At 39.2% G+C, this 13,971-nt stretch overlaps 1 protein-coding gene across 3 annotated transcripts in view; it reads right to left on the bottom strand.

Moving 5' to 3' along the window:
• Positions 1–7,948: 7,948 nt before the first annotated feature.
• The window catches only part of LOC109916642 (E3 ubiquitin-protein ligase TRIM8-like), an 84,476-nt gene continuing 78,453 nt past the window's right edge, over positions 7,949–13,971 (bottom strand). For all 3 annotated transcript variants that reach the window (XM_048608686.1, XM_048608688.1, XM_048608687.1), the window contains one exon: positions 7,949–10,340. In XM_048608686.1, the coding sequence (XP_048464643.1) occupies positions 9,670–10,340 (671 nt within the window). In that variant the 3' untranslated portion in view covers positions 7,949–9,669. The remainder of the gene's footprint in view (positions 10,341–13,971) is intronic.

The raw sequence follows: 13,971 nt of genomic DNA, 5'->3' as shown, positions 1-13,971 counted from the left end.
AGGAATGTTGTCTACTTGCTTGTATAGTTGCAACTGCAACAATGTTCACTGAAGTGAAATTCAGGGCAAAGCTGTTGGCTTGACGAATGATGACTCAAATGCCACAACCATCGCTGTACAGAGAACAAAAAGGCAGGAGGTACATGGGAACACCATTCTGTCCAAATTTGGAATCCAATCTTGTAGCATCTTCATTTGGGGATCTATCAGCATTCCTGCACTATTGTTTTGTCAAAATCCTCGATTGGAAAGGCGTAATTACATCACAACAATATCTGGGAAACACAGACTGCAGCAGTTAAAAATGGCTCCATTATGCTTTCAGGGTGAATAAGATGGACAAGTGTAGCATCAAGAATACCCATGTCCCATTATTGATTTTTACTGAAAAATAAATCCACTACTGCAGGCAGGGAAGCCCTTCTAGAGCTTAGGACTTAGACATATTGCTTGAGCCAGAGTAAAGGAATTTTATTAAGGAATTTGACATTACTAGAAACTAGCTCTAAAAATGGGAACAGACACATTCTCCAGCCTTAATAATCAAAAGTTATTACAGCCAACATTCCTCCTTTAATGTTAAGGACAGCTGACTTAATTGTTGTCTGTGACATAAATCAGATAGCTACTTTGATAAACAATGCATCTCAAACTATGGCATCACAGGTGAAATGCTGTAAAATGTAGTAATGCATCGACCAAATCCACTTAGTTTTCATTCTCATCCTTTCCAGGTTGCACTTCAACTTGGTCTAGTCCCAATTAGGTAATTGGAGCATTATTCAATGGTGATGTCAAGTGCATTAAGAGGCAACCAACACACAGCTGTTGTGTGGTGTGTCATTACTGTAGAAACATGCATATGAAGAGTGATGGTGATAGTTCCAACTGTCCTTCTCTTGCGTGACTGAGCAGGAACCTGTTCCACTCTTATGCCTGCCATTGGCACGTATTGGAAGGTTTACGATGTTGATGATCTGTTTGACAGTCTTATGAATACATGGCCATCAAATTCAGAGGTGGGACTCTAGCCTGAAGGTTCTAGCTCAGAGGCAGGTATGCTACCCACCATAATTGGAAGAACCAGCTCTTGCAGCTATAAATAAAACTAAATGTCTAAGATAATTAAAAGATAGTAAAATATTATCCATTCATTTATAGGAATTAACGAACTTGTAACTGCATAATTTTCTTTTGGATTACTTGTTATTTATACATTAATTATCAGAATTTGTCAACAATTGTCATAATTTCATTTCTACAAGTTCAATAAGTATCTTTAGAGAAAAGGAAAATTTCTGTGGAATTGTCATGGAATACCTTACAGGTTCGCAACTCGTATTGTCATGGAGATATAAAACATGCCAGTTAACTGGCAGTCATCATCTAACTGGTGCATTCCACATGAGAATACCACTACCTATAGGAATCCACTTGACAGGAGTCAGCACTCTTTTTATAGAGTAAAAAAAAAGAGTATTCCCTTATACTGGTATTCTTACTAACATTCTGGTGAGTGCAAAATGAAAAGCTTCAACAAAATGAACCAAAACTTTTGAGCTGATGCCATTGTATGTCTCTCATGGTATGTTCTGAAAAAAGCCATATGTTTGGAAGCATAGTAACAATCCAAGATATTGCTCACATTCCTGCAAAAGCCATCACATCCATCCACATCATGAAAGGACCCAGACAAACTGTTGGAATCGCTATCACCCCTTTTTAAAGCACTGTTATGCACAATGGAAGGGAAGTCAGGGTGTGTGCACATTGTGTATATACGTGTGCCCACATGGGGAAGAAAAATAGATAAACATTTCATGATTTGGTTTTAATTTCATCTTGTCAATCTCATCAAGTGGGAAAGTGCGATTCTAGTTTGAAGAATAGGAGTGATGCAGGAAGAGAGCAAAACACTCCAACTAAAAAAGGGAATGTTGATAAGATTCCAATGACACGACATGATGAATTCATGCAAAAGAAAATTAAAGCTATGGAAACCGTTGGGAAAACCCTACCACACCATTTTTGCCTTTTGATCTTTTTGACAACTAAGTTTGAGGATATAAATTAGATTTAAATAAACTGCCTGCAGGCACACCTCATGAGCACCAGAACACAATGAGCAGTGAGCTCTGCAGCAGCATGTGGGCTGTGAGCCCAGAGCAGTGCATAGGCAGCGAGTAATGGACAGAGACCAGTGTGAGGGGATAATCCTTACTGTAGAACATTGTAATGTTAACCCCTTATTATTCTCATATTTTTAACTTATTTTCAAATGTGTAGTTAAGCAATTACATCTATCCCTCTGCTGTATCCAAGAATTGTATCTAGGTATTTGTACGTTAGATGTCGCCATAAAAAGGCAGACGCTGTATAAGTTTTTCACTGTACTCCTATAATGGAGTACACATGACAATAAAAGGATATTGCATTGTATTGTAAACTTGTATGTTCATCAACAGGATACTGTAAAAGTTCTTGAATCTACTGAGCACTGTTTTAATGATTTTAGAAACTATTCTGCTTTGAATTACAAAAAAGGTCACACCGTTTAACAGATTTAGTGTTTTTCAGACTTAGTTCTCTGCACTGTATGGATGCCATCTTTTAAAAAGATGCTTTTGTGTACTTGGGATATTCAAGGACACAAATGGAGTCATTTTAAAGTTGGAGTCCAGTGACCACTTGTTCTCCAGGCTGGATAATTTTGTATGCTGTCTAGGGTGAATCAACGTTTAGTTTTAAAGTCTAATGTCCATTTAATGAGCATGACTAAAATTCTGGATGGTGTCTATTTTCTACCATTAGCTACATTCAGAGTTGTTCAGAATGTATAAAGCACATTAGGCATCTAGAAGTAATTTTTTTCCTGAACGTTTCTCCGTAGATCCTGAAAATTTGACTTTGCAATTTTTTAAGATCCTTGGATCAAAGACCTGCAATTTCAGAACTGCAGATTTTTTTTCTGCACCCTTAAAGGATATCACAAACACATCAAAAGTGTCTTCAGTGAACAATACCGTCTAATGCTGACTCATTCAAATCCCACTTTGAGACAACCTATAGTTACCTTTCTCATAGATAATACACGTGAAATAATTTTCAAGACCATCTGATGTTGACATAAACGAGTTCAAGCAAACCATTTACAATTCTGGTGAGGGGAAGAGATTGGAAATTCCTCAAACCAGAGAGTCCACTTGGGGGAGTCCCATCTTCCTTCATTTACATGGCTTCCAGATGTAGGAACCTGACTTAATGAAACCCCCTTCCCTCTCGCTTCTAATTTTCTGTCTTAAATGTGTTGACTCATGCAGAGATACTAGTTCCAGAAAAAACACTTGAAGAAATCAGGGTAACATCACTATGAGGCCACTGTTGACCTTATTCACCATGGATTGTATACCTACTTCAACCAATATTCCCTGAATAAGTATCAAGAATGAGATGTGCAATTTAATTTTTCCCGTATCTGTGGGTGACGGATAAAGGGACAAATCATGACTTCTTCATTACCATTATAGGCAAGCTTTCACAGTCCATAGATCGACCCTACACTTTATTGGTCAGAGTGGCAGTGCCAATGTGTTTATACTGTTAAATATTTTATGGACTGGCATGGAGAGAAGATGAACTATTTAATATAACTGCACAGTATAGACTAGGAAAAGCTGATATATGATTTTATTTCAGCACTAATCACAAGTTCATTATCTCTATCCAAATGCAAACTACTTAATATTGCAAGTATAATTTTTGATTCCTTTAGAAATGATCAAGACCAGTATTTTCTTCTAAAAAAAAATGCTAACAAAGGACCCAGCCGTGTAGAATGTTTCTCTTTAAAGAAAAATCACAGGTACAACAGGCCTGTTTATTTAAAGCAATGGTAACACCATAATTATTAGCGGTCTAATGATTCAGTAATATTGGTTCAAATCCCACAAAGGCAGATGGGAAATTTAAATTGAGTTAATAAATAAATCTCAAAAGAAAAAAAAAAATTAACATCAGTTAATGTTGGCTGTGTGACTACTGGATTGTCATGAACAACCCATCCAGTTCATTAATACACTTGCAAGGAATTCTACTGGGCTTGGGAGATAGTAGGAACTGCCGATGCTGGAGAATCTGAGGTAACAAGGTGTAGAGCTGGATGAACACAGCAGGCCAAACAGCATCACAGGAGCAGGAAAGCTGACCTTCTTCAGAAAATGAACTGGAAAATGAACAGAAAATTCTATTGGGCTTACCTGGTCCAGCCTACAAGCAACCTTAGATCCTAACAGACTGACTCTCTCGCCTGTCCTCTGATTTGGTCTCACAAGCAATTCAGTAAGACATTGAGGACTGACAACAAATATGAAGTATGGCAGCAATGCTCTCATCCCAGACATTTATGAGTGAAAAAGAAATCCTGTAACTGGTCACATGAAATTTCACAGTTTTAACGTGGATTCTCATTTAAGAAACAAAAACCTCAACTTTCTTTCCTTGCGTAATGCTGTCCAGCTTTCTTCAGGTTTTCTAAATAAATAGGCATTTACCAAATGAACTGTACTTTGCATAATATTTTGGACAGAGGTTGTAAAGTTATATGGACAGTTTACCCAACCCTCTTGGCCATATTTTATATAGAAATATATAGAGAGAGACAGTTTTTTAAAATGCAGATTAGTTGGGGGACAAAAAGAGAGGAAACCAAAATTAAAGGTTTTGTTCCATTAGGAATGTAAGGGCAGCACGGTGGCTCAGTGGTTAGCACTGCTGCCTCCCAGCACCAGGAACCTGGGTTTGATTCCACCCTCTGGCAACTGTCTGTGTGCAGTTTGCACATTCTCCCAGTGTCCGCGTGGGTTTCTGCCAGGCACTGTGTTTCTTCCCACAGTCCAAAGATGTGAAAATCAGGTGGATTGCCCATTATGTTCAGGGATGTGTAGGTTTGGAGCATTAGCCGTGGAGAAATGCAGGGTTACAGGCAAAGGGGATGGATCTGGATGAGATACTCTTTGGAGGGTTGGTCTAAAGAATTACTAATGACACTTCCAGAGTCCCAGAAATCAATGTTGCATGTTAGCACTCCACAATACAATTTCAGAGCATTTTCTTTTTTTTTCAAAAACTGCCATTTTATAGCAAGTAATCAAATCTGGCCACTAATTCATTTATGAGAAAGAGCTTCTATATTTCACTCACAGCTGTGCTACTTATTCATCGCCTGTTGAATTCACATGGAAATCCGACTCAGCCAGTGTAGGCCAAAATTAGGCAGTCATTAAGTACATTACAAACAGGTGACTACTATTAAAAATAACATTTGCACTCAAGGTGAGTGATGTCAGGATCATCTGGGTAATTGGAGAAAGCATCAAGAACTTCCATACCAAGTATAGCAAAGATATTTGTAAGTAAAACTTTCAGAAATACCAACACATGTTAAGCCACAAATAAGTAGAGAAAAATACATTTCCTGCACCAGTAGGAAATACATTTCTGGAAATCACAATACGAGCACGATAGTTGGTGGCTAATTGTGTCGTCTTCAAAATCCAGATAAGTTGGATCAAAGCTTCTAAATGCAGGCATCATGAAAATCCTAGTGTCAGCTGCATTGAATTTCATGTCAGCTTTGATCCAAGTGTCTGTTCCTGCAATGCAAGGAATGTACAGCAGATTTCCCCAATTCTCTTTTGCCCCTGGCATTTCCTTCACACTTCCCTCTGTCTCTCCCCTGAAAAGAATAACTTACGCCAGGTTTGGCAGCATGTAAGAATCCCATTCAATTCTTCAGCCATCCATGTAAAACCTAGGATGGTGAATGTTGTCCGTTTGACTAAGTAGGGCTTGCTGCTGAATCTGATCCTTGTTTCAGCTTGTGGTCACAGTTGTGCAGACATTAAACAGACAGCAGACAGAAACAGGGGTTTTAATTTTATCCTCCTCTTCCTTCAATCGCTGTACTAGAATGACTTATTCCAGTGATAGCAGCTTGCTGCTAACCGAGAGTTCAAAGACAGAATGTGCCTGTTAGTGTGAAGGGTAAGGCTGGTAGACGTAGGGAATGCTGGATGACTAGAAAAATGGAGCTCTGGTCAAGAAAAAAAAGGAGGCATGTGTCAGGTATGGCCAGCTGGGATTGAGTGAAGCCTTAGAGGAGTATGAGGGGAGTGGGTGTATACTTAAGATGGAAATCAGGAGGGCAAAAAGGGGGTATGAGATAACTTTGGCAAATAGAGTTAAGACAGAATCTCTTTGGATTCTCAAGTACATTACAGGCAAAGAGTAATAGGAAGAGAATAGGGTCCTTAAAAAAAAAATCAGTGGCCATCTATGTGTGGAACCACAGGAGATGGGTGAAATACTAAACGAATATTTTACGTCAGAATTTACTGTGGAGAAGTCATGGAAGCTAGGGAACCTGGGGAAACAAACAGCAATGTCTTGAAATGAGCTCATATTACAGAGAGAAAGTGCTGGAGGTCTTACAGGCATCAAGATAGATAAATCCTCAGGACCTGTTCAGGTGTTTCCCAGTAATTTGTAGGAAGCTAAGGAAGAGATTGCTGGGCCCCTTCTTGAGATGTTTTCATCATTGACAGCCACAGGTGAAGTGCTAAAACTGGACGATGGCTAATGTGGTGTCATTATTTAAGAAACGGCTGTAAGGAAATGCCAGGGAATTATAGACTGGTGAGCCTGATGTCTGTGGTGGATAAACTGTTGCAGGGGGATACTGAGACACAGGATTTACATGTATTTGGAAAGGCGAGGACTGATTAGGGATAGTCAACATGGCTTTGTGAGTGGGAAATTGCGTCTCACTAATTTGATTAAGTTTTTTTGAAGAGGTGACAATGAAGACTGATGAAGGCAGAGCAGTAGACATTGTCTACATGGGGTTCAAAGAGCTCGACAAGGTTCTGCATGGTGGACTGGTTGGTAAAGTTACATCACACAGGATCTACGGGGAACTAGCCAATTGGATACAAAATTGGCATGAAGTAGGCAACAGAGGATGGTGATAGAGGGCTGTTTTCCGACTGGATGCCTGTGATCAGCAGAGTGCCACAAGGATCAGTGCTGCGTCCACTGCTTTTCACCATTTATATAAATATAGGAGGCATGGTTAGTAAGTTTGTAGAGGACACCAAAATAGGTGGTGCAGTGGACAATGAAGACAGAGTATAATGGGGCTTTGATCAGATGGGCTGAGTAGCAGCAGATAAAAGGTCAGGTGTTGCGTTTTGGAAATTCATACCAGGGCAGGACTTACACAATTAGTGGTAGTGTCCTGGGGAGTGTTGCCGAACAGAGACCTAGGAGTGGCAGGTGCATAGTTCTTTGAAAGTGGAATTGAGATGACATGTTGCAGCTGTACAGGACATTGGCAAGGCCAAGTATAATTCTAGCCACCCATCTACAGGAAGGATGTTGTTAAGCTTGAGAGGGTGCAGAAAACATGCACAAGGATATTATCTGGACTGGAGGGTGTGAGTTATAGGGAGAGGCTGAACAGGTTGGATAGGAACATGGATAGGGTGAATTGCCAAGGTCTTTTTCCTAAGGTTCAAAGCTAGATAGCATAGGTTTAAATTGAGAGGGGCAAGATTTAAAAAGGACCATAGGGCTAACCTTTTCACAGAGGGTGGTGCATCTATGGAACGAGCTGCCAGAAGAAGTGATGGAGGCGGATACAATTACAACATTTAAATGGCATCTGGATAGGTACATGAATAGGAAGGGTTTAGAAGGATATGGGCCATATGCTGGCAAATGGGACTAGATCAGATTGGGATGTCTGGTCAGCACAGGCGAGTTGAACAGAACAGTCTGTTTCCATGCTATATGACTCTAAATCAGTTCTCTAAACCTGTAACTTAAGAACCATAAATGAATTAAATTACAGTCCTTTTATACAGTTTAAAAAAAAGACAATCCTCAACGCTGCATGTATACATGTTTATTCAATGTCTTAAAAGAAGATATTGATAAAGTGACATGAAATAGGAGGTTAAGATAAACCCTGCATAACCTGGTAACTATAAGTATTTGAGAAAGACAAATTACCAACAGTTCTTGATTTTACTGATTACAATAGTTTTTCCAAACACTGACATTCACCCTTTTCTGCAGGGACAAAGCAAAACAGAGCTCCCGTGGTCAAATGCCTATGGACCATCACCACACAGTTAAAATACAGCCAAACCTCGTTACAACAACCTTCTGTTATATCAATCTTTCCCCAGGTCCCCAACTGAAGCTCCATTTCAGTTTTAATTTAAAAAAAAAGTCCAAGGAATTCAATCCCTTGATGAAACAAACTTTGTTGTAACATGCAGACCAGCAGATCCATCGGCACCATTTGTAATGAATTATCTTTCATTCTTTTGCCCAGTGTTAACAAACTGCACTGTGGTAATTGCTTTTACCATTCAGAGAACATCCTAGTGCCACTCTCATTGCTCGGATGCAGAACTGAAAACAAAAGAAAATAAATTGGTGAAGCATTTTTTCCAGCAGTCGGTGGTGAAGGAATGAAGTCAGAACTGAAGAGCTCAAACCTTGGCAAGGTGAAGCCCCCACCCCCACTGACAAAACCACCATGGGTTAGTAATAATGAGGTTCCACTGTATAGCCCATTTATCACAATAGGCTTGAAAAGATGTTTGTTCGACAAACAGATCTTCAACCCTTTGAGCATTATTGTAACATGATTTCCACCCCCCCAACCATTTTCTAGAAATAAAAACAGAATTCCCAAATAATCCAGTTTTTCTACAGAATACTGATTAAGAAATGTTCATCTTATGCATTAAGCATATTCCCAATTATTTATCAATATATAGTTTACAGGACAGCATTTGCCAAACCTAAAATAATCTGTCTTTCTTCTAGCTAGCCAGGAACCCAGCCTGACCAGTTTTTCACTTTGCATCGTAGTAGTCCCACTGTGATTTCTTTTTTTAAAAAATTACATGATTAAAGTGACAGGCCAAATCTGCCATGCTCAATTAGGGTGCAATTTCCAACTCCAGGAAGCCAGAGTCACACCTTGAATGTTTAAAACATAAAAAAAAAAGATTTTCTTCTTGGATTTCTTGTTCCACAACAGAAGTCCATACTCAAAGGGTTTATAGTAAAGGACCATTGGGTAACAATGACAATCAATGATTGAATGTCCTGCCTGACAACTTGCCACAGACAATTCAGCGTTGCATTACCTTGTGACAACTTCCAGTGTTAGGGTATCCTTTCCCCTTTCAGATCCGCCTATTTAACAGGTCAGACAAATGGTGTCAACGCACATCAGCATAATTTGTGCTTCACTGTCAAATGGTACCTCTGTTTATTGCTGTTATTATTATACCAGAGCACTATCATGATTAACTAATATTAAACGCCTCTGCAAAAAGTGCTAAGAGTTTTCATATAAAAATTCTGTTATGGTTGTGGCACTCATGGCAGAAACAACCAAAGGAAGTCATTTAATACAGACATGACTCCATCTGTGAATGGATTACTAAACCAGCACTGGAATTCAATTGCACAAAAAGGTTACATCATGTGCGGAATGTATTTCTAACTTCTTTTTAAGCAAATGATTTGAAATGAACATTTACAGAAAGAAGAAAAATTAAAAATAAAACATGAGAAAACACACACTGTTCAAAATGTATGGTAGACAGAATTTAGAAGATTAGTTTGCGGTGTAGTGTTCAGCGAAGGATTGGCCATATAGCCTGCAGTTATCTTGCCTGCAGTGTTGTTATGAGATGCCGACCCCATTCCATATGATATGAGGGACTGAGGTACCGAGGGAGCAGGTGGAAGAGCATGTGCGTATTCCTGCGATGTCACAGACCATGGGAAAGTGCCTGATCTGCTGTACGGCTGGTGTCCATTGTGGTTCGAAACAGAAGGCACACCAGAACAGTAACAGTTATCCACAGAGCAGACGAGGATTTTGCGCCCACCGTAACCGACTGACTGGGAAAGTACAGACTGCTGAGGTGGTGTGCCATTGGGATAGTGAGTTGTATTGAAGACTGGAGCTGTGTGGACAGGCTGTGGACCGCTCGTCAGTCCCACAATGTGTGGGGAAGAGCTGCAGGGCACAAGGGACTGTGCTGACTGGCCCTCCACGACAGACCCGCTTTGGCCCATGAACTGGCTGGAAACATTCCCAGCCGTTACTTCCAGAAAACCATTATCCACAGCAGATGTTGTGGGCATAGGGAAAGCAGTGGAGTGCTTGCGTTTCTCTCCAGCAGCATTGGAAACGTTGCAGGTATAAGCAGGAACGCTCTGCAGAAACGGAACAGGAGTGCTTATTGTCCCTGTTGAAGTACAGCACAAAGAAAAATAATTGGTTATGACTATTATTGCAAAAGCATACACACAAGTAATGTTGCTAGTTGTTCAGTAGCTGGTTTTACAACATGGTAACACAAAACACCATTTGTTTAAGCTTCTGCTTCTCTTCAAAACCCTTTCAAAATAAGTCAGACTTTTGTCCAAATTATACAAGCTGCTTTTCCTGCTCAAATAAATGAACAATCACAGAAATTTTGCAGGACAAGAGGTTGGACTTTATAGGCATGTTGGAACTTCATTCTATCAAGCTCTACATTTACTGAAACCTATTGATCATCTGAATGCTAGTGCTCACTGGAACTTTCCCAGTTTCTTCACTTGCCAACATTTCAATTAATATTTAAGCTCTGGCTGAAAATGAAGCAAGATACCAATGACCAGCTGGGCTTACAATCGGCACTTGGAGACCGTAAATACTGCAGATGCTGGAAGTTAGAGTCAATAAATGTGGAGCTGAAAAAGCACAGCAGGTCAGACAGGAACAGGAAAGTCAACGAAATGTTGACTTTCCTGCTCCTTGGATGCTGTATGACCGACTGTGCTTTTCCAGCTCCATATTTGTTAACTCTTACAATCAGCACTTCCTGACTCAACAACATTTGGATTCGATTTCAATTTTAAATGGGGCTGGTGTGTGCAATGAGCGTGTGCAAACTGTAGGATCGCATTCTGTCACCCTTCAGCACGGGGAGACAGTGTCAGAGGAATGACACTTTCAAAAAGTGAGGAAGGTACAGAAACTGAATGAGTAAGGTCTCTAGCATCTCCACAACCAAGACACAGGCAAATTATTGGAATATAGTCTACCAAAAAATAACCTTGCATTTCAATCAAATGAACATTCCACTGTTAATAGAATCTTTACATGCAGCACTGATCATAAATATAATAGTTATTTCAACGGAAGAAAACCACATGACAAACTTTACAGCTCCCTTTTTTTAAATTTGTGTTTCCTGTCAAGATGCGGACAACATAACATTTAATACCTATCCCAACTTGTTCTGATATGTGCATTATAGGGCCGGATCAGCACATGGGTCAGACAAGGAAGTTGAAAGACATGAGTGAATCAGCTGGATTTTAAATGTTACAGTCTAACAGCTTTTGTGTTCACATTTCCTGCTGCAATATCAGAAATTAACATGAAATTCCAATGGTACAATTTGTCATGGAGAGATCCGAACTCACATCCCAGTAGGTTGTTAGCTCATTGTTATCAATATGATGTAGTTGACATGATAAAGGATACAAGTGAAAACATTAAATGGGGAGGTGATGGCCTAGTGGTATTACCACTGGATTGTTGACCCAGAGACCCAGATAATGTCCAGGGGACCTGGGTTCAAATCCTGGAATTTGAATTCAATAAATATCTGGAATGAAGAATCTAATGATAACCATGTATCCATTGTCGATTGTCGGGAAAAACCCACCTGGTTCACTAACGTCCTTTAGGGAAGGAAACTGCCATCCTTACCTGGTCTGGCCTACACATGACTCCGGACCCAAAGCAATGTGGTTGACTCTTAATTGCCTTCTGGGTAATCAAGGATGGGCAATAAATGCTGGCCTAGCCAGCGATGCCCTCATCCCATGAATGAATAAAGAAAAAAAAAAAATTTAAAAAGGCCTACTAATTTAAAAAAAAATGCCCAAAGGATATTGGTATAAATACCAGGGCAAAACAGCTATCTTTAACAATGACCTCAAAGCTGCTTGTGAATGAATACCTGCTTTTGAACTTGAATGGGATTTAAAGAAAAAATATCCAGGTGACTGTCCCCTTTATACTTGCATCTTCCTTTAGAGGACCATAGCAGGGGTACCATCTTTTTATGAAGGTTCCCCTTAACTAGTGCATTTGGTCAAAACTGGTTCAATATAATTGGGTTGTGATTATGCTGGTGTTTGACAGATTGTTAGGATTTACATATAGGATCACGCTAGTATATCTTCCCCTCAATAACAGTATTCACAATAATTGGGAAGAGCTGAGAAACTCAAAATAAGGAAATTACTGAATTTCATGAGTGTACTCAAGACAGTTTTTTGAGGCCACATACAAAAAACTCAATTGGCTTGCTTCGATGTTTTAATGAGCCAAACTTGGATAAAATGTTCCTTTACTGTTGGTTAATAATTGAACAGTGACCAGTAATATGACCAAAATCAATGTGAGGTTTTAGAAGAAGAAACTTATTAACATTCCAGATTTTGGTAAAGTTAACTTTTACAGGATGACACAGATACAGGCACAGACGATAGTAAACTGGGTCAAAATCCTTCGTGGAGTAAGCTACATATGAACTGTGAGTGTTCAAAAGAGAATGTAGCTTAGTAGCAGTATACACCATTCAGGGCATCTGCAAAAAGATCGTGCAGTAGTGGTGCCCCCAGCTCTGAGCCAAAAGACCCAGGTTCAAGTCCCACCTGAAGTGTGTCATAACAAAGCAGGTTGATTAATATAGGGTCTCCGTGGCACAGCATAAATGACTCTACGTCTGGCCAAGGGGTCCAGGTTCAAGGCCCACATGCACTGAAGATATGTAATAATAGCTCAAAATTAATTCAGGTGAAAAAGGCTACAACCAAATAATATGAAAGCCTTGGTCTACAAAAGAGGTGACAACATAACATAATACTCAAGATAACTGCATATAGATTACAAAGAATATTATAGATTTAATGGATTGGAGGAAAAAAAAGGGAGACAAACAATGTCAAGAACTGCACTGTGGGAATGAGAGAATAAATTTGCAATAACATTTACCAAATTAACAAAGTTTGTGTGAAAGTAAAAGGCTGTTAAGTAAAGGACAATGCTGTTCTTTTAAAAACAGTTATTGCAAATGAAAATAAGGAAATGCCAAAGTAAATAATTATTCTGTATCAAAGTAGAGGAAAAGAGATTAATATATCTAATACCTCATATAAACTAAGCACAAATCAAAAATTGGGAACCACTAAAATGATCAAAGTCAAGAAGCTAATATTGGGAAAAAAAATGGCACCAATGTCTGATAAATACTCACAACCTGATTAAACCTATGGGTGAAAACAAGGGAAGTGTGTGAGGAAACTGCAAATGTTTTACAAAGCAAAACGTCAATTCACCAACGTTCCCTTTAGATTGGGCATGTTGTAATGCAACTCAGGGCAGGTGGGATTTGAAGCCAGATTGTCTACACCACAAGAGCCCCCTTCCTTTCAGCTACAAAATTGCAAAAATATCTGTTCTTTGGGAATGTTCATAAAGAAAGCAGGAAATTATAAAGCTGCTAATCTAACATTTGATGTGGAGAAGTTATTGGAATCCATAATAAAGCATTTAGAAAAAAAATTGAGAGCTCATTAGAGACTCCAGATGGAAATATAAAGAGAACCTCCTTTCAGACAAAATTAATTCAATTTTGAGAGGAAATAACTAAAGTAGCAGACAGAAAAGAATGCCTACAAGATATGGTTCATATGGACTTTCAGAAGTATTCTGATAAGGTTCCACACAAGATGTTGCTAGTTAAAAATAAAGCTCATGGATGTGCAGACAAGTTATTGTCCTGTATTTTTTAATTTATATAACACAAAAACATA

The sequence above is a fragment of the Rhincodon typus genome, chromosome 20, assembly GCF_021869965.1.
Source record: "Rhincodon typus isolate 14 chromosome 20, sRhiTyp1.1, whole genome shotgun sequence".
NCBI lineage: Eukaryota > Metazoa > Chordata > Chondrichthyes > Orectolobiformes > Rhincodontidae > Rhincodon > Rhincodon typus.
Note: the sequence above shows the minus strand (reverse complement) of the source record. Positions and strands in the feature narration are given on the sequence as shown.